The 22,392-nt window shown below is 37.3% G+C and overlaps 1 protein-coding gene across 3 annotated transcripts in view; it reads right to left on the minus strand.

Moving 5' to 3' along the window:
* Positions 1-2,138: 2,138 nt before the first annotated feature.
* The window catches only part of arhgap22 (Rho GTPase activating protein 22), a 44,995-nt gene continuing 24,741 nt past the window's right edge, over positions 2,139-22,392 (minus strand). For 2 of the 3 annotated variants that reach the window (XM_056471314.1, XM_056471315.1), the window contains 7 exons: positions 14,688-14,816; positions 12,069-12,276; positions 11,235-11,367; positions 11,050-11,123; positions 10,821-10,942; positions 8,164-9,040; positions 2,139-5,719 (listed from right to left, as the gene is read on the minus strand). In XM_056471314.1, the coding sequence (XP_056327289.1) occupies positions 5,497-5,719; positions 8,164-9,040; positions 10,821-10,942; positions 11,050-11,123; positions 11,235-11,367; positions 12,069-12,276; positions 14,688-14,816 (1,766 nt within the window). In that variant the 3' untranslated portion in view covers positions 2,139-5,496. Of the gene's footprint in view, positions 5,720-8,163; positions 9,041-10,820; positions 10,943-11,049; positions 11,368-12,068; positions 12,277-14,687; positions 14,817-22,392 lie in introns of all 3 variants that reach the window. The other variant, XM_056471313.1, reaches the window with a different exon arrangement.

Below are 22,392 nucleotides of genomic sequence, written 5' to 3' on the forward strand. Positions count from 1 at the left end.
TTTTCATTTTTTTCCCTATTTGTATATAGGACTTCACTACAAAAGCAGTCTTGAGCCTGGTTTATACTTCTGCGTCGACTGATCGGCGTGTGTGTGTTGTTGTGCATTTATACTTCTACGCGCTGTTTGTGTTTTGTATTGCTCTGCAATAACACTTCTGAAACGCTAGCTGGCAGTAGGTGTTTATGTTCTTCTGTGTTGAGTTTCTTCGCTGGTGTTTTGCTTTTTCTGAACGCTACCTTAATGCAGAAGTAGCTCAAACTTGCTCGTTTTGAGGCGAGAACTGTCACTTTAATCATAATGTAAACGCAAAACAAAACTTTTCATCTGGACCTCTTTCACGAGACTCGACACTTGTAAACACTCTCTCCAACAGGTTCGCGCGGCTCTCGGTCCCCCCCCCCCCATACTCATCAGCACTACCAAGCCGACCAATCACAGAGCTTGCGCTATGTGTTGTTGCGACAGTTAAATTTTTTTGAGAGGCGAGTGTTGGCAACGACCACGGCGAGGACTTTGCTACGCTTGATGCAGAAGTATAAGTCAGAATTTATGGATGTTTTTGGTAATAGCCAAAATTATAGATTTTTCTCTTATACCAAAAACTATTTTGAAATTAAGTAAAGATCATGTTCCACTAAGACATTTTGCAATATATCAGAACATAATTTTTTGTTAGTAGTATTCATTGCTGAACACTTAATTTAGACATTCTTAAAGGCAATTTTCTCAATATTTAGATTTTTTTCAAACCCTCAGATTACAGATTTTCAAATAGTTGTCTCGCAGCGCCTGTTTATTCAGCTTTCAAATTATGTAAAAAGCTCACCCATTAAAAAATGGTCACTTCCAGACTCTTATTTTGCTTGTTTTTCCGACTGTGAACTATTTTAAGGCAATTATTGCTGCTTTCTACATGCAGTGCTCAGCATAATTGAGTACACCTCATTTTGAAGATGAATATTTGTATCCATTTCTCTGGATATAGGCAATGTATTTTGGTGCATGTAAACTAAACATTTATTATTTATTAAAATAAGATATTTAACAGATTTATTAAACAAATATATTTATTTAAAAAATACTTTAGTCACCAAATTTATTTAGAAATAAAGATATTACATTTAAATTCCTGCAAAATATTGGAGAAAAAAATTGCAAACGACAATTTCAACGTTTTTTTGTTTCTATAGATTTGGCTCTTTTTACATTTTGTAGGTCATATTCTTCTACAACATACATATTTGGGAGTACTACCTTGGACCATTATCATAACTTATTTTGTTAGATAAGTTCCAGGATTGGCTTCAGTACAGACTAATAAAATGTCTATGCACAAATACAATATTGTAAAGCTTCCAATATAAAATATTCATTTAAATGAGAGATTTGTGAGGGGTGTACTTATATTTGCTGAGCAATGTAAATTATTAAATATTAAAAGGGGAAATCAGCCATAAGTACAATTTTGTCATGTTTACACACTCTTGTATTGTTGAAAGAAGGGAAGATATGTTTAAAGGAAAGAAAATTCATATGATTTCGGTGGTTTTCAGTCTTCTGAAAAGACACAGCAAAATGCATAAAGCGCTGATGTTACAATGTTATTTGAAATATTAAGTAGACACGACCTACATTTAATGCACTTTGTAAAATCACTTGTTCAAATTGCACAATTGTTTTATTTATATTTCAAGAGTTCCCACTTAGATATGCTTGGCGTATAAAGCTGGTTTGGCATGCTGTCCCGGGAGAGAACCCTGAGCTCGGAGATCTTTGAGCCCAGGGCTCCCGCCCGGTCGATAAGCATATCAGGGGATCCGAGATCAGGTAGGTCTCGAGAGTTCCCCCTTTTGAAAAGGGAGGAAAGGAGGAGAGAAGGGGTGGAAGGGGGGATTCTTCCAAATGAAGATAAAACATTAGGGAGAAAATGATCCATTTATAGTAAACTAGGATCGCTCTGATTGGATTATTACTGATTACAGATGAGTGGCCAGACGTGCTCAATCATATCACGTGCTCCTCTCGAAATTTGGTTTATGAAACTTCACTTTAATTTTTGATGTCAAAAAGGTTTGATAGATTGATCGAAAACATCCTGAATATATAAAAAGTGTACACCACTGCTTTCAGTCAGTATATTCTTCAATTTTAATATCAATCATAATCCCACTTCAGACTTTTCTTGATGCATCATAAAAAGTTACAACATTGCAGTTTTAATGACAACTGCGATTTATTTCAAAGACTAATCAGTCTTTATCTGAAATAAAACCCCTTTTTTTATTTGGAAACCTCTACTTTGGCACTTTCTGCATTCAGCAATCAATCAAAAAACAAAACGATAACATATGTGCATATTGAAATAAAACACATTCAAGTATATGTCAGCTTTAGTTCCATCGTCTATCTTATATAAAGACACTCATCCATCGTCGAGTGTAAAAAAACACCACCTGAGAAATAGTTCATTAATAAGCTTAAATAAATCCTAGCCTTGGAAATCTTGTGGCTGAAGTACAGTTTAACTTAAAATATTGTACACTTGGGATGGTGTCACCACATCTATTTTTGAAAAAGTATTTTATCCCATAGTGCATTCTACTTACAATAAAGGGACTTGCTGAAACGAGTTGGTGAAGTTTGTAATCTATATGAGCCTGTGTGACTTGATGTCTATGTCTGGTAGTGTGAGGCACAGTGTGATAAGATGCAGCTTGTGTATGGTAATGACTGTGTGACAAATTCATCAAAACCTCAGCAGGACTACTTTCTTACCATGCATTAACAGGAAATGCCATTACCACGAACTGCCAATATCGCAAAACAGTCAGAAAAGTCATGCTTTGGTATTTTCAGCTTATGCAAGTGATGACTACTACATTAAAGAAATGGATTTACTAAATTTATTTGAGGTAACTGGTTGCAAACAATTTATATGGGCTGAATTTAAACAACAATTAGCAATGTTCAACAGCTCATTTTATCTGTAACACTGTAAGCTATGACATTGACTTGCTTTTTACTACAAAGACACCTTTTTCGCGTGTAAGTAACATGGTAAACAATGTAAACAACAGGTCTCCGGCAGAAACGGTGACTTAAATAACCATCCATAATTCAAAACTATTGTGTCGTTGGACTAAATGTGTTGCATGTGGTGTACTGTGGACTCCTACCTTTCAAAATAAACCGTGATGTACATCAGTGAATGCGTGTGTCTTGTCATGACGATGATATTCCATATCTAATACGCGTTTTGTGCACAAATTTAGCAAATACATTCTTTCATAAGCTTCCCATTGAAAAACAATTTGCAGTATTGGCTGCTTGAGGGTTGTAGCTTTAGACTGATGTATAGTTTGTCAAGATTACTCGTGTTCTTTTTGGTGTAATCTATTCATAAATACTGACATGTGAAAAAACAGCACCCCAGTGCGTCCTCGTCCCGGCGCTGGCTAACATGGACGCCGAAAAAACACGCGCTGCTGACGCTTGCGGTGTGAAACAGGCTTAAGAGTGGACAGTTTTCACAAGACTGTTATGACCAAGCGGCAACCTCCCGCTCTCCCTCGTGAAGCAAATACAGAAGTAACTGAAACTGATTTGATTAGCCGCTCAACTCGGCATATACATCATATTTTACTTTTGTTTTATGTGGCTTTGAACAGTCAGTTGCCTTTTGTAATTATTTTTTACAATTATCAGATGATATGACATGCTGTGTGCACTAAATTGTGCTCACAAACCGAGGGGGTCTGGATGCAGACCTGGTGCAGCGCAATCTGAGCTGCATCCAATGCTTTTTAAGCCTGGTTTATACTTCTGCATCAAGTGGTCGGCGTGACCTACAGCGCAAGCCTTGCACGTAGCCATGCATTTATACTTCTGCGTGCTGTTTCTGTTGCTCTGCAATACACTTCCGAAACGCTAGCTGGCAGTAGGTGTTTATGTTCCTCTGTGTCGAGTTTCTTCGCTGGTGTTTTGTTTTTTTTCTGAACGCTTCCTTAATGTTCAAGTGGCTCAAATTCGCTTACTTTGAGGCGGGAACCGGCGGACGTGCAACAACTTTAATCATAAGGTAAACACAAAACAACAGATCTCCATCCGGAGCTCCTTCACGGGACTCCACACATGTAAACATCCGTAAACATTTTTTTTTCCTTTTTTTGAAAGTCTTGATAACACCATCGTGGAGTTCTTCTTTTATTATTTCAGCAAATAGGGTTGTAAAAAAATTGAACTCCCCGATTCACTGCACTCTAAGTTTACTCAACTTTGACGACTTCCAGTGTTGCCAGATATAGCTGACTTTTTCTGGCCCAAAAACTGTCCCAAACCCTCTAAAACACTCAAAAAAACCGCCCAATTTTTTATAATCATATTTAATTAATTTATTTTAACCAAAATTAACCTAGTTACTTTAACTGTCATAATTTAAAAACATACAGCAACCAACGCAAGCAGTCACAGAACCACATAACCAGGTGTCATCGAAACACTGCCCCCTCTCACCCGCACACTGCACTTAATGTTAACGTATGTTTTACTTTTGAAATGTTGTATAAATTCTTCCTATTTAGCGTTTATAATTCTCTTGAACTTAATTTGGTGCTGCTTGTCAACCAGACAAAGCTTCTATGTTTGTTCTTGCTGTCAACTGTGAAAAAAATTATCGATTGAAGTGTCATGATTAAACCCTTGTGGGTTTTACTGCAGGCGATGTGTGATGCGGTGCATGCGAAGGGGAGTCAAATTTTGATACAACTTTCCTTCACCTCTTATTTGTGGGCCTACATGGTTTGCACTATGCACTGGTCACTATATAAACTGAATGGAGTAGGAGCACACGGTTAGGTTTTGTTGAATAAGTTGCATATAAAATTTACGTCCCAAAACCGCCCAAATTTTGTCAATCCGCCTATGCCTTTTTGCACCAGCACAATCAAATTCAAAACCGCCCCATCTGGCAACACTGACAACTTCCCTTACTGAAAAGGGTCTATTTGTTTGTTTACATTCAACCAGTATAAATTGTTTGCAACCACTTACCCCCCAAAAATGAGTAAATCCAATTATTTTATTTTCAGTGTAATAACTGGACTGAACCTTAAAGGAATAGTTCACCCCAAAATAACTTGTTATTATTTACAAATAACAGGGGCAAGTTGTCCGATTTTTTTTACATTTGTTTTTCACACAAAATTAATTTTTCTGTTTGTTTGGTTTTTTTGCAGACAAAACAGTTTATGGCTTGAGAACAAAGTTTAAATAATCAGAGGATTTGTATTTTTGTGTGAACTATCCATTTAAAACTGTAAGTCTGAGGATCAGAGAGAAAGGTGAAAATGCTACACATAATCAAATTGCCGTTAAAAAAAATAAAACGGCACAAAATGACCTCTGAGTACCCATGATGCATGAGCAACGAGATTTTGAAATTCTATCTACAACAAACACAGAAGTCTCTCAGAGTTAAATAAGCAGGGCTGCCAGTCAAATTTTGCTTGTTCTTGTTCCCAGTGTAAGATCCCCCAGAGTGGAGAAGAATTCCTCCATCTCATTCTGAAGCAAGCGGTTGCGGGTCTCTGCGTCCTCGCGAGCACGTTCAGAATTGCGCAGTTTAATTTCCAACATGCGATACTTCTTCTTCTCCTGGTCCATCTCCTCTTCCAGCCTCTCCATTTGCTTGTGCAAAGTGACACTTGATTCCTCTAGCCTTAAAAAAGAAATGATAACAGATGCATTTTAAAAGTATTGTCATTGTTTTTTTTACAGTTGAAGAGTTTAGATCAGGGGCGCCCAAACTCTGTGCTGGAGGGCCCGTGTCCTAGAGAGTTTAGTTCCAACCCCAGTTAGTTACCTGAACCAGCTGATCAAGCTCTTTCTATGTATGCTAGAAACTTCCAGGCAGGCGTGTTAAAGAAAGTAAAAAAAAAACCCCGCTAAACTAAGCACCCTTTGTTTAGATGCAAAAACCTCTAAATGGCATTTGAGAATTAAAAATCTAATTATGATAAAATTAGCATTTTTCTCCAACTCCTGTAAGTAGGCTCAGAAATTTTATTTTTATAAAGATGAATAAATTGCATTTAAAGTGAAATAACTGAACATAAACATATGAGGCTAAGAAAAATGCCCATAGGAGAACATTTCAGATGGCCTTTAGAGGTTTTCGCGTCTTAACTCTTCTATTACTCCTAAACCTTCAAAGATAGACCTGTAAAAAAATGGAGCTCTGATTTTGATTTTCAATTCCATATGCTTTTGTTAAGGGGGGCTCTGACCCCCCAATTAACGCTTAATCCCCCCTGAAGAATATCAAAGCAAGATGTGTGGGGGGATCTGTCCTTTAAAAGTGAAGAAATAGTTTGCTCTGATCTGTATCTTAAATAGTATTACTAAATAAAATAACAGATAACGATATACATTTAACCATCCTTATAATGGTTTATAACATTGTCAATGCATGTCTGCGCCAAAAAAATTAATTTAGCTGGCAAATCTAGGCAGCATAAGTATTCACATATCATATTTCTTGCAAAATAGGGGTTTGTACTGTAGGTGTCTGTAAAACTAGATGCATAGTTTGTGTTTGATCACACACTGGCTCACACATGGCAGTTAAACAGTAAAATAAAAAATATGTGCAGTCTTTCATGGTCATCCATTAATAGGTGTAAGAATGCAAACCTGTCACTGTATATTTAATATCACAAATGTCATTGAGAACCACTCAATATATCCAACCCCCCGATCATCAATGTACAATGCATACATTAAAGTACTCTATTATAGTACTATCTATTGAGAAAGATAACCACGCCCCAAACTCAGACCATACATACCATTGGTTGAGCTATTGTATTCCTTAAAGTCTGCACGAACTATAAGTTAATGAGACTGTTTTTCAGTATGTTAATGTAAATCCAACAGAAATGGAGGTTGAGTAAGAGGAAGGGCTTTCTTTTTGTGCATCATTTCCTCAGCAAACTAATGACAAGAGGGGTATGGTTAATAATATTGTGGCTGAAGTCATCAAACTGATGTCAACAGAGAAAGATCACCAGTCCAAACGCAGAATTAAATGCTCAGACTTTGATTAAAGGTGACGAAAATTGCTTTTTTTCAGTAAATTAACTTGCAAAGATCTATTGCTCACATTAAGATTAACAATGTGTGCTAGCAAAATAAACATTGTACATTTTGATTTCACACAGATTTTAAACAAACCAATTTGACCAAAATCCACATCCAAGCATCTTTCTAAACAAAATCAACCAACAAAATAAGGCACAGGGTCCCATCCTACATTGTTTTGTTTAAAAGGTAATTACACACATAGAATCATTACAACAGGAATCAAAATACATTGAAATAGTTAAAGGTATAGTTCACCCAAGACTGAAAATTCTGTCATCATATACTCAGCCTTCACTTGTCACGAATCTCTTTGAGTTTCTTTCTTACTGTTGAGCACAAAATAAGTAACCATTGACTTCCATAGTATTTGTTTTGTTACTGGTTTGTAACATTCTTTAAAATATATTATTATATAACTCTTAAAGGTTTGGAATCATGCTGAGGGTGAGTAAATTTTCATTTTTTAGTAAACTTTCCCTTTAAACTTTGAAAAAGATCCTATAATTTTCGGAATGATGATAAAAGTGCAACATAAAATCTGGTGAGCTCACTTAATTTATTCACTAATTTTCCTTCAGCTTAGTCCCTTTATTTATCAGGGGTCACCACAGTGGAATGAACCTCCAACTTATCTAGCATTTGTTTTACACAGCGGATGCCCTTCCAGCTGCAACCGAGTACTGGGAAACATCCATACACACTTATTCACACAAACACACTCATAACACTACGGTGAATTTATTTTAGTCAATTCACCTATAGTGCATGTCTTTGGACTGTGGGGAAAACCAGAGCACCCAGAGGAAACCCACATGAACACAGGAAGAACATGCAAACTTCACACAGAAAAGCCCACTGACCCAGCTGGGACTCAAACCAGCGACCTTCTTGCTGTGAGGCAACAGTGCTAATCACTAAGCTACCTTGTAGCCTAGAAAGCTCAATTGAATTAGCTAAATTTCCCCTGTAATGTGTCAAGATAAATACATATAATCAATATGCTGTGGATGTCAAACATACCTTCGTATTCTTGATTCATAGTTGGCCTTCTGTTTCTTCAACTCGCCTTTCAGCTCTGCTACCAGGCTGTTAAGTGCTGTCGTGCTAGTGTCATTATCTCCTGTGACGTTCCCCTTATCTTCAACATTTCCATTCTCGCTGCATCCAGCGCTACTCACACACATTTCCAGTGCCTCGCTGCTCTCCGTGACCTCTGAACTCCTGTCTTCACTTTGCCCTTGGACAGACCAGTCCTTAACGGAGTTCAGTCCTGAGGGGTCACTGCCCACAGAGTCGCCCACTAGGATCTCACACGAGGATGTGGACCAGGGTGTACTGGCGACGCTGGGAACACTAAGACTGGATGAGGTTACATTGTCATAAGTGGACAGACGATGCGATAAGGCTGAATCCTTGCCCATGCGCTCTCCTGATGACGTACGCCGGTGGCTGCGCAATGAAGAAATGCCGTTCATGAACCAGTTGCCTGTACTGGGCAAAGTGGACACATCTACAGACGAGCCTCCGATTTTCGCAGGCTGAGCTCGTACCCCTCCGCTCTTGAAGGAGTATTTCCAGGATGGGAGGGATTTCGCTTGTTTGCTAGGGCTGACTGTCAGTCCGACTTTTCCCTGAGGTGTCATTTTGGCAGTGGTGGGAGCACCCGTATTGACATCTAAAGACGTGGCACTGCCAGATACACTTTCTACCACTTTGGATATCTGACTCGGCGACGAGCAGTTCAGCAATTCCTCATCAGAAATCCACTCTACCATGCCACGCTGGCCTCGAAGACAACTTCCAGTCTGTTCAGAAGACACATCTCTCTCGTTTCCCACATACAGACGTTCATGTTCACTGATCAACACCGTCATTAGTTGTTGCACCTGGGTGGTTCCTAAAAACAGATTTAAATTGCTTAGATATGAGTTTCTAACACAGTGTTGTTCAAATCTGCTCCTCAAGGGGAAATATGTGATGGTATTAACAATAACCAGCTCCAACACAGTTGTATGGAAGTTTCTGTCAAAGCTGTGCTGCAGAGAAGGAGACCAGGATGAATGTCAATGGACGAGAGGCTTCACTATGCTGAATAAACAGCTTTTACATTTACATTTAGTCATTTAACAGACGCTTTTGTCCAAAGCGACTTACAAGGAGGCATTCAGGGATAATACAAGAATTGGAAATACACACAAGAAGTGCTTATACAAAGAAACATGTTTGTGCTCAGAGAATTTAGTGCTAGAGTAAGAGTGCTTTTATAAGAGAGAGGGAGGGTTCTTCTAGAACAAAGCTCTTCAAAAGGTGGTCTTGATTTTATTCACTGGGGTTAAGGTCATTTGAAGGATATCAGTGAATCCGCAGTCCATGTGGGAATGGGAAGATCATCTCACAAGCATGTAACATTGAATGAAATGGAACATTGAATTAAATGTTTCCCAGCTTTTCTGGGACACGGTTTATTATTTTGCGAAAAGGTTGTCTGAAGGTTCTCTAATAATGTCAAGGGGTACATAAAGAACCTTTGACATTCATTTGATTTTTTTAATCCAAAAAAGGTTCTTCAGAATGTTAAAATGCTAGTAAAAATGATTCTTGTGGCAATCACAATCACAAAAAGGTTCCTTGATGAACTAAAATGGTTTGGTTCCTCAAAGATCTTCAGCTTGTTTGCCTTTAAGTAAAGTTTTATGAACTAATTTCGAGAGGAGCACGTGACATGATTGATCGCGGCTGGTCTCTCGTCTGCAATCATCGATATATCAATCAGATTAATCCAAGCCTACAATAAATCGCCCATTTCACCTTACTTCCCATATCTTAATTTTTGAAAAATCCCCCTGTCCACCCCATCTCCCCCTTTTCCTCCTTTTCCAGGGGGCGCTTAAGAACACCCTGATCTCGGACCCCTCCCCTACATGCTGTTTTAGTTTTTTTTTTTTTTGTATGTTAGAGCAGTCACTGTCAATTTTGTGACAGGTATAGAATACAGCATAAAGCACTTCTTATTCATTTCTATGGTATCCACAAACAGTGATTGACCGTTCCCATTTTGAAATGCACAACTCTGAAAGAAATTCATTGATTTTTATGTCTGCAATGTGATGCAGACCTAATCAAATTTGTCTGCTTCCCATTCTTCAGTGGTAGAGCTATGGTCCCTTGTATCCCAATAATTAGACCATATCTAACTGTGTCCCAATTCACAGGCTGCATCCTTTGAAGGCCACATTAGAAGGCTGACTGCATCACTGTGGTGTGACGAAGGCTGTCCCAATTTTGAAGGCTCCTTCAAATATGGCCTCCAAATGCATCCTTCATTTCCCGGGCAGTTAGGTTAAAATCGACAAATCCTTCATGTCTTAGATCATCCTAAAATTAATTGTTCACCTGTGATGGTGATGTTTTTCAGACAATAGGCCAGAATTTAGCTTGCTCTGATAAAATGAAAGTAAAACAAACACTTTGAAATGATGACAAACATACATCGACTCAGGTGAACATATTTAGACTGTACTTGGCCTCCTCAGCATCTGTTTTATTGAATCTAAAGACCTTGTTTGCCTAGTTCAGTTGTGCTTAATTGGGGTTTGAGCTAAACCCTGGGAACAGAAAGGGAACAGATTTGGATCCCATTTTATAGCTGTAAAATTTACTACTATATCCGTACCAACCTTCCATCATTGAAACAGGGTCCTCTATTTTAGGCCGAAGGATATTTGGTCCAAAAACTGTTGCAAGGTTCTGAACGCTCATCTTGTTCTCATTCGAGTGTGATTGCACCTCATCTAAGAATCTACATGAAAACATAGAGGATATAACATCTCATTCATTTAAATCAATAAAGAAATTGTTTCAAAACCATAGACCGAAAACTGATGGCATGTCGATTTGTTAACTTACTTGCAAATGTACTTTAACAAATTATAATTAGCCTGAGGAAGAGTGCTGACCTGCTTCACAAGCTCACCGAGCCCCTTTAGGACACACACAAGAACATAATTAGAAATCCAGAAAACAAGGTTTTTGGTGGGAAAATGCAGTGAGAATTTATGAAATCTAATCTGAAAGACTTGCAGCGCACTCACCATTTCTTCATCTTTAAGCAGAAGCTGTGCACAAGTTAAAAAGTCCTCATATTTGTTAAAGGGGATGACAGGCTCGGGCAGCTCTCTGAGGTAGAGTTTCAGTAGAGATGCCACTGTGTGAACGTCAGTGTTACTGCAAGAGATCACACATACAAGTCAGGGGGATGCAGTTTAATTGTTCTGACCAGCTGAGTGTGGGTAAACTGTCCCAGCACACACTGACAAGCACTTAATCAGCTTAAGCCAGCCTAGATATACTGTAGGTAGATACACTGGGTGGAGTTGAGAGTTTTCTACTGTGTACAAAGCATACTTTTATCAAATGGGCCAGTTTAGTTCCAAGTTGCATTGAAATAGTATATTTACAAGTACTATTCTTAGTGCATTAAATAGATAGTTCACCCAAAAAGAAAGTTTACTCACCATCAAGTGGTTCCAAAGCTTTAAGAGTTTCTTTTTAGAAGCCAGTAACCATTGACCTCCATATTAGAAAAAACAAATACCATTTTCCAAATATTTTCTTTTTTTAATAAAACATTTTTTGGTAATTTAAAAATAAAAACTCAAACAAATTTGGGTCAAGTGAAGGTTGAGTAAATGATGATAGAGTGTTCATTTTTGGGTGAACTATACCTTTAACAGTACACTTACTACATAAAGTATATTTAAAATACTTTACAAAAATACTTAAAATTGCAAAACTTGAAGAATACTTATTTTGTAAGGCTAGTCAAATCATGTTTCTTTTTAAAGCACTTTTTAATCATACAAATTTAAAAAATAAAATCTTATTCAGCTCAGTTTGACGTTGTTTTAGTTCGGTTAAAAAAGTACCTGTCAAACAGAGGCTTATCTCCACAGTCAAAAGCATCTTGAAGTTCTTTGACCAGGTTGGCCTGTCCTGGCATCCTAAAGAGACCCTCCTCTTTCAGACCCTGTTCCCGTATAAAATCCACACACTGCTCCACCAACAGAGGGGCCAGTCGAGGTCCAAACTTCCTCTCATACTGTATTGTGTCTTCCAGATGCTGACCAAAAATTCCTACACAATACAAGCACCAGAGAAACATGCAGAACTGTAATATTGCACAAAACACACTGATAAACCTGCTGTAATATTATCAAAGCAATTACTATTACAAAATCAAGGTAAATTGACAGTATTCAATCCTACCTCGCAATATATTGGATCTGCCTCGTATACTACAATCTTCAGTAAGCACACATAAGTCATAGTGAGCAAATAGACAAGAGATAGCTCTAATTTCAGGCATGAAACACATAACAGATCCCTGCTGGCATAGGCATCAGTCCACTTCAGGCACAAGTGAACATTGATGCATGAGAATGAATGTGTGTGTGCAGCCTATCAGATCACACTCACACCTGCTTTTGCCCTCTTTGACTGTAATGACAATTCAGTCTCAGTGCATGGAGAGAATGTGGGATGAGCGTAAGTCATTGCACAGTATCATGTTGCTTAACCCATTCTTTCACGGTGATGTCTTGATTAGAATTACTTAGCCTATACAATTCTTTATAGAGACGTACTGTTTAGGGTGACTGTTTATTAACAGCATTGTGGCTTTTTAATGTGTATCACTACACATTAACTTTTTGGACAATTTTTATTTTCTGTTTTAAAGTAATAATTGTTTTTTTATATATGTTATGGTACATTAAAGGGGACCTATTATGCAAAAACCACTTCTATAAGGGGTTTAAACAGGTTGTGCGAATATAGCGAGCCTCTACTAGTAAAAATGTATTAATTATATTTTTTATAATCACAATTGATAGAAACAGAAACCTTTGATTGATATTCTCCCTTTGTACGTCATCGGAGGGTGAAAGTCCCGCCCATTAGTGACGATCTCTCCCTTATTAGCATAAACAGCCCTGAGTGAGAAGCAGACATCCGCCTTTAGAGTTTTCACACCATACCTGCTGAAGATAATGTCAGCAACCAACAGGATTTTAAATGTAAAGTTTTATGATGCACAAATGAACACGGTAGTCTCCATAGTCTACCTTCTTCTGGCAACTTCTTTTGACATTTTCAGTTTTTCATAGAGATGTTAGTTCTGTTTTGAATCTGTTGCTGTTGTGACACATAAGCATTTGTAGCTCCACCCCTTTCGAAAATCTCATTTGAATTTAAAGCAAGTCACCAAAATGGCACAATTTGGATCAAAGCCTAAAAGAGGCAGATTTAAAGAGTTATAAAAATTATTTGTCGGGTATTTTGAGCTGTAACTTCACATACACACTCCAGGGATATCAGATATGTATTTTAAATCTTGTAAAAAGGGGCATAATAGGTCCTCTTCAAATTAAGTGACGGTCACGGAAATCAAGCTCAAGGGGGTTATACTCATATTGGGGGGGGGGGGGGGGTGGGGGGCTATACTCGTTGTATAGCCTATAGAACGAGTAAAATTCCATTTTAGGTGGACTATTTCCGTAGCTGCATATTATCTTTTTTTGCGTATACGGTGACAGTTTTTTTTGAGAGAGTCTTATTTTCAGTCAGTCATACGAAGTTGTTTAAACCAGCTGCTTCTAGAACAAAGTAATTTTTTTCAGGATTGCTAATGATTCATTCAAAACACTTATTCATTTGGGAACAAATCCCTCCAGCTCCTGTTTTGAGCAACATAGCCTAATGTTACTGTGTGGAAAGTTGGTTTTCAACTGCGGTAAGTTACATCAGTGTTGCCAGATTGGGCGGGTTTTGAATTTGATATGGTTATGTTTTGGATCTGTGACTGCTGGTGTTGGTTAAATAGTATATTAATCTAATGTTTTGGGCTTTGTTTGTCTAATGTTTTTTTGTGCTTTGGGCGGGTTTTGGGCTGTAAAAAGTCCGCTATATCTGGCAATACTGATTACCATGTCAGCTTAACTAATTTATCAGAAATAGTTTTGTGTGACCATATCGATTTGTCACAGGTTTGTTGTAAACTAATGACTGAGCTAACTTGTATCTACAAGCTTATTTTCAAACCAAGTTGGCCTTTTTACTTCACCTGGAGGTTTGTGAGGTAAGATTTGAATATTAATGGCGAGACTGAGAGGTCCTGTTGTGTGACTATGAGCTAAGCTAGCACTGCATATCATAGGACATAACAAAGACTGTGTTTGGTGGATTTTCAAAATCATTAAATGTATATTAAAATATTACATTCAGACCCCCCAAATAAGCCATGTTATTAAAGAACTGTAACATAATGGCCAAAGGTTCAGACACTGACATTCAGACCGCTGGTGCTGTTGTTATTTTAGTTAGCCTGTATATGAGCGATGCAGCATAAACCAGAGACCGCAGTAAAGTTAGTTTGCTGCTGGTTTATTTTGTATTGCTTTCTTGAAAGCAGCAGACGTTGCCTGAATGAAGCTAATGATTCATTTGTGTCCATGTCACACTGTGTGTGGTCCATAAATATGAGTTACCTCCTCCAAAGGGAGCCCAGATGACACGTCTGATGGCTTTGACCCAATCCTCCATGTCATTCTGGGAGTTTGCCATAAGCAGGAAAGCTTCATGGCTGAGAGCCGATCTGTCCTTCTCTCCTGTACAGCCTATGGAGGCAGAGAGGGGATAAAAAAATCGAATAAATCATTTGATTGACACTGATAACATTTAGTCTGCCTGAGTCCCCTGATGCTTTGAATGACAGATAAATATCAAAACATGAATAATTTTATTTAATCCTTGCAATTGCCCCCACTGTTTGTACAAAGAACACTTTAAATACATTTATTCATTATATTTTGGGGAATCATTAAAATCACATTATGGCAGTTCTGTGATATAGTAGGCTATAACTAGGCACACATGGAATCTGTACATGCAGAAATCCGCAGATTTCTGCAAATTTTTAGCCCATCATTGAGTCTATGTATTTACTTGTGTAAATGTGTGTACATTTATATTTAATCAGTTTTTTTAAATTAATTTCTATAATATAATTGTGATATAATAATACCAGTATTAAAATGTTCATGATTTATTTACAATTCAGTTTGTAAAGTAATATTTGCTGTCTTTTAGTAGACATATAAAATATTTGCTTTGTTTACCAAATATGTGGATCTAATTGGATTTGCAATGTAAACATTAAATAAAAGTTAAAAATGTATGATAAAATACCATTCCCATTTATTCATTTTCATTCAGCTTAGTCCCTTTATTTATTAGGGGTCGCAACAGCGGAATGAACCACAAAAAATACCATTCTGTTGTAAAACAAATATATTTATAAGACGAATATATTGAAATCAATACTGTTAACAAAGATTGATTGCAATGCCAGCAGGATGAATGAAGAATAAAGGTATTAGTAACTATTTATATAGTAAACTGTTTTTGGACAGTAAAGCCATTTAAAAGGTGCAGAAGATCTATATTTTGAATAAAAGCTTTTCTGTTATTCAGAAAAGAATCCTGGTATCATGGTTTATAAATGTATATAATAAGTCATAATAATATAATAAGATAATAATAAGAGGCCCACAAGAACACATGGACCCCCCCCCCCCTCCATTCACACACACCCTTTGCCATTATAGGAATAAATGTGATTCAAAATACAATACATATACGTTATAATTTACATTTTCATAATATTTCCCAACAAGATTTTTTTTGACCCAACAATTTCCTCACCAAAAAAATCTAATATATGTACATCTAATAAAAAATTTATAGTACAATATTTATTATTATTTTATAGTGACCACAAAAAACTAACCACTAGATGGCACCACAGCAATGCTAGAAGTCTCATGTGGACAAAATTTGTCTTTATGACATCATTTTTCATTGCAGACATTACCAAAGCTGTACAGAAAAAGTCATTTTTCATTTTTTAAAATGAAGAACATCAGATTAACTGAAATGTGCCATGGCATTTGCAGAAGCCGTCATCTGAACCTACTGTAAATTGAAACTGATTTCTTAATAAATGTTTATATTCAAATAAAATAAGAGTTCATATTCGCTTGATTTGTTTTAAGATGATTTTCAGAAGCACATCATCATACCTTGTTAAACTCCTAGCATCATAAAACTGTGACTCATTTTCATTTCCTTCTTCAAATAGTCATCCCTCACCACCTCCTGAAAATATTCTCAGCAAAAATTCTGTTCAACCTAGTTTTTCTGGATGGATGGTTCCATTATGTGTCTGAGCGCAGCTGCAGAATGAGCCGAGTATTGTCAGGTGTCTTTGTGAGACGGCACACGTAGGAGTCCCTGAGGAGATGCTGACTGTCTCTGTCTGCCAGTCTGGAAGATTGTGTGAGTGGATGATGCATTGCCTCTGTGTTTGTGCCCTTGGTTCAGCTGTCTGTCTCTCACATGTAAAGGCAATAATCAAACACCTGACTTTGAGGAGAAGTAAGTGGCCTCTTGGAAAAAAAAGACAAAATTTGTTGATCCCGTTTTGTGACTGATTGTTATTTCTGTTTTGAAGTGAGCCCTTTTACTTTAAAGGGCTCCTATTTTACCCCTTTTACAAGTGGTAAAATAATTTTTTGACGTCTTCAGAATGTGTCTTTGGATTGTTTTTGCATGTCTACTTGTAGTAAATGTCGAAATCTATGCTACTGTACAAAATAACCCAGAATAAACACAAACCGGGACTCCTGTTCTATGATCGAAGCATTCTCCTATATAATCAATTTGACCATATGTGGCTGTGGTGATTATTTTCTTTATTACAAACATGAACTGTTTTGAAGTGCAGCTGATCACAGAGTGTTGGAACAGATCTTTAAATCCCAGTTTCTTTGCAAATCCTGTTTTGTGTTACTACTGAATGGAGACATGTTAATACACTCCTGTCAATCAATTCAGAAGGCGGGGAAAAGTTAATTATGCATCATACAGTAGGTGCCCTTTCAACTATGATATTAACTTTTGAATGGTGTAAAATGATATTTGATTAAATTAGTTTATACAAATGTTACAATAATGTGAGATATTATTTTTTTAATCAGGGGTCACCAATCTCGGTCCTGGAGGGCTGGTGTTCCTGCAGGGTTTAGCTCCAACTTGCCTCAACACACCTGCCTCTGTCTTTCAAAGCACAGGCACACCTGAGGAAATACACCAGCAGGCAACAAAGAGCTTAATGTATACAGAGCACAGCGCTATCGTGAATGTGTGCCCTATACTGACAATGAGGAATATAAACTGTTGTAAAAAGTCCTTATTTTTGTTTTATGTGTGCAAAAAAGTAATCTTATAATACTGATAACATGACAATCAATAGCTTATTTTAGAAATACATTATGAATTAACCACTTCATGTGGTTCACATGGTTTGTTTTAAAGATTTAATACATTTTTCTGGACTTTTTTTCCTGTATTTTTATGGACAATCCCAAACCGATGTTGTTTTTAGAGGATGCGAAAGCTCTCGGATTTCATTAATTCACTCAGGGGTAGTCACAGTGGAATGAACCACCAACTTATCCAGCATATGTTTTACTTAGCGAATGCCCTTCCAGCTGTAACACAGTACAAGGAGGAAATGTCCATACACACTCATTCACACACACACACACTCATACGCTACGGCCAACTTAGTTCATTCAATTCACTTATAGGACATGTCTTTGGACTGTGGGGGAAACTGGAGCACCCGGAGGGAACCCACACCTACAAAAGGAGAACATGCAAACTCCACACAGAAAACCCAACTGACCTAGCTGGGACTTGAACTAGTAACCTTCTTGCTGTGAGGGGACAGTGCTAACCACTAAGCCGCCGTGTCGCCCTTGATTACAACATTTTAATCCAATTTTAAATATGTGTTAGTCTATAATTAATCGAATTAATATCATATTAAATGGATGTGCTAAAATGAGGGAAGAAAGTATTTGAGGAACCAAGCAGAACACATTTCACTTTGCCTACCTGCTGGATACTGTAAAGACCAAGAAAACAGTTCAAGTCTCCATTTACACATCGCTATGGCCAGGCGGATTCTGCTGACATTTTTTGCTATTTCTGCGCAGAACTTTGTTAAAAATCTGCGGATTTATGCGGAATGATTTTGGGAGTTTCATAACTAAAACCTTAATATATGAAATAAAAAATAATACCTTTTTAACTTGTATTTAATGTTTACAATGCAAATCCAATTAGATCCATTTTATTTGGTAAACAAAGCAAGTCTTCTATATATCTACTAATAGAAAATATTATTTTACAAACTGTATTGTAAATAATTTATATGATTGATCAGTTATTTAATGAAAACACTATGCACTCATTTTCTTATCTAAAGACAAATATATGTTGTCATCAAGCGATTTCTTTCAATACTTGCAATTAAGAAGCTATATTACAAATATCCCAACTAATAGTCCCAACTAATGTGGAACAGTATTTTATTGATATAAAAAACCAAAAAGGACTACATAAAAGACACATATCACAGATATATAATAGACTAATTCTGGATTCAACAGGTAACACCCTTCATATTAAGGCAAAATGGGAATCCGAACTTAATGAAAAATTTGAGGAAAACATATGTTCAGAATATCATAAGGGTATCAATAGCCATAATTGGAAAGAGTTTGACTGGAAAAAAAAAAAAAAAAAGTTTTGGAGAACACCATTGATGGTCAAAACATGCTAACCGTCCACAGTCAGAGGAATGCTGGAGGGGTTGCGGGAATGTGGGTAATCACACACATATATTTTGGGAATGTCCGAAGATGCGTGCATTTTGGCCAGGTGGTAACGATTGAAATAATGAAAATTATGCAGTTAGATCTACCTTTTACTCCCCTGTTTTTCTTGCTTAAAGGGATACCCCATGATATATATAATAAAAGCCAGAGATATATACTACATATACTTTTACTTAGTGCAAGAAAGACTATAATAAATTGGATGAAGCCACACCCTCCAACAATAGTACAGTGGATAGAAAAACTTGAATCTATAGAATGGAGTAGATGACTGCTCAACTTCAATTAAAAATGGATATTTTAAAACAAAAATTGGCACCTGTTACTTTGTATCTGAATAGGACATAGTATTTCCAGCTCCTTTGAAACTGAAAATAATGTACTTTTTTTTCTCCTTTTGTAATTAGTTTTTATTTATATCTAGGGTTCCTTTTTTTCTGTTGTATTTTTTTTATAATCGCTGCTGTCATTGAATGTTCAGTTCTGTAAAATGTTTTAATGTATAAAAAAAAAGTAAAAAAAAAATAAATAAATAAATAAATTATATGAACTTTCCATATTAGTCAATAATTATACTAAAGTTATATAAAAACTGAATAAATATAAATTTACATACATATACACAAGTATATAAACAGAATTAAAGATGGGCTAAAAATCTGAAGAATTCTGCGTGCGCAGATTCCGTGTGGGCCTACACATCGCTAATTTAAAATTTAATTGATGTGAACTTTGATTAATCATTTAAGCCCTGCTTCTGCATTTAGAATAAGATTAAAACAATTATGTGTGTTTTTATATGATGCTTTTGAATGATGCTTTATAAAAAAAAAAAAAACAAGAAGAGTCACAGATCTTTCAGCCATTGCACAGCGTTTATTTACAAGCAGGATTGTGCAGTGGGTGAAGGGTAAGTGGGATACTTTGGGGAGGGATGATGATAAGCATCAGCATCATATGTAGTTGTGGTTGTGTTTGTTGATCCACAGGTGCTTCAGTTTAGGATCATTTCTGTAACGGTGATACAGCAGCTGTCTTTCTCTTCTCTCCCTCTCCTTCTGGAGTTTCCTCTCCACATTTTCCTTCACCTTCTCCTCTGCCCAGGTGAACAGAACCATTGGCACTTTTCGCCTGTTCTTTGGTTCCTCCAGGACATTCCCACTGAGCCGGCTCTTACCACCATCAAAAGGAGTCAGAGTGGCGATATCATGTTCAGCCTCAGAGTCCCCGGTTTCACTGAGGTCCTCAAACACTTCACTCGTCCATGATTCCTCATCCAGCACCTCCTGCTCCACCTCCTCCTCCTCCCAGGCAAGAATCTGTTTCATTAGTCTGGGTCTTTCTGGCTTGAGGAAGGTCTGGATGTTCTCTGCAAACTCGCTTTCCTCATCTTCAGTATCAGAAAACATGTGGTCTAAACCAGATGCAGACCTGACAGAACTTGAAGACAATGAGCTGAGAGAACACACTGATCTCAGAGGAGCACATGCACGAGGAGGAGGAATGGGGCAGACTGTGGAGAACAGCTCATCTGGTGCAGGAACATGACTAGGAAGAACAGTCAGCTGTTTGGGAGGATGCACTTGAATAGGACACCCTGGCAGGACAAACTCATGTTCAAGTTCTTGCACAGGAATGGGCCTCAGAGGATGCACTGTGGAGAATTGGTGAGAGAACAGCTCATCTGGTGCAGGAACAGGATGTGGAAGAGAAGCCAGCAGTTTGGGCTGGTCCACATATAGAGGACACCCAGGCAGGACAAACTGTTGCTCAGGTCCTTGCACAGGACACATTTGTGGTCTTTTCACTGGTGGCAGGGGCTTGAAGCAAGCAGCTGGAACGATGAAGTCTCCAGAGCCACTGGGAAGCTTTGCTCGTTTTCCCTTTATGAGCTTTAAGAGAAAGGGTCTGACATCTCTGCACTTTTTAGCCCCCTTGCGGCATTTCTTCCTGCACGTGTTGGGATTTGCAGTGAAGGCCTCACTCTCTGAACATTTATTCACTGCCGCCAGTTCTTGAGCTGCACATTGCTGTGCTTCCCTTCGATACCAACAAGGGATAAAAAAGTCAAAAAGCTTTTTAAAACTGCTGAACAGCGCCATCGTGAACGCTAAAGGCCAAAAATGAATTCGTCAAGTGACTAAAGTAGCTATCAATCGCTAGACTCCTCAAACACCAACAACAGTTTAGAATCAGAACTGCAGTTTCTGTGTTCCAGAACAGAATTCTGTTTATGACATCACACATTCTGCTGAGCTCCCCTGAGTGACACTTCTGAACTATGAGGAGCAGCAAATGCTCACATTCATAGCACTGGTGTAAATGAAATAAGTTACCAAGCACTCGTCCTGCCCCATAATATTTTATTGACAAAAATACACAAATTCACTCTACCTGCTGAGCATATACTTGTTTTTGCCCCCGTTTTTTGCTTTTGAGCACTGCAGGCCAAATTAATGAAAATGACGTTATGTTAATTATGTTGATGTATTATCAATATCACAATATATATTTTCTATATACAAAAGGAAGTAAATAATGACAAACTTCTCAGAGTTGGGTGATCTATCCATTCAATAATTAATTTGTTTATTCATTTTTGTAATAATATGAAAGTACTCTTTTAACTGCCACTAGGTGGCGGTAGCCGTTTAACGAGGAAGTGAATCATTCACAGCGCTTGATGCAACCGAACATGTTTAAAGGTATTTCTTTGGCAAAACCGAGCACAAACTGACACTATTACGTCAATAATATGGCAGAATATTAACTTCTTATTCACTGAACTGTTGTATACAGTCTGTTATCACACCCTCCCTCAGTTTAATCTGAATATTTGCAATTTGATATCGCTTAGCTACAGAAACTCAAACGGGACATTTTTGCCTCAGCAATTTGAAATGTTGGCTGACAGCTGCATTCTCCATCACAGAGTGAGTTTTTATCCCACATCATGTTCATAATAATCTGTGATATGTAGGAAATATTAAATGACGTAACCGTTACACAAATCGATGGGCGGGTGCGTTTAACATTTTTACAAATTTTTACCATGACTAATTAATCTTAGCTATACAGTATATGTATTTTAATACAAATTTATATTTACATTTGCAAACATAATAATGATATAATCGTTGCTTGTGAATTACAACCTATCAATTTACATGGCTATCGTTTTATTTATTTTTTTCTTGTTAAATATTATTAAACGTTTTATAGCTATAGTTTTATTAAATGTGATTGAATGAGTGAACTGCAAGTGTATCGCATCACCTTCACTTGTACATTCAGTGTAACCTCAATGACCGTTAAAAAAGTGATGCTTTTTGTGTGTGGCAGGTATCAACCATACAGTCATTGGTATCAACCCACAGATTTTGCACGCAAGTCTCCTGAGGCTCCAGCAGACAAATGTTCATTTTGTACTCCTGCGAGGCCAAATTCA

This window comes from Danio aesculapii, chromosome 13, assembly GCF_903798145.1.
Source record: "Danio aesculapii chromosome 13, fDanAes4.1, whole genome shotgun sequence".
NCBI lineage: Eukaryota > Metazoa > Chordata > Actinopteri > Cypriniformes > Danionidae > Danio > Danio aesculapii.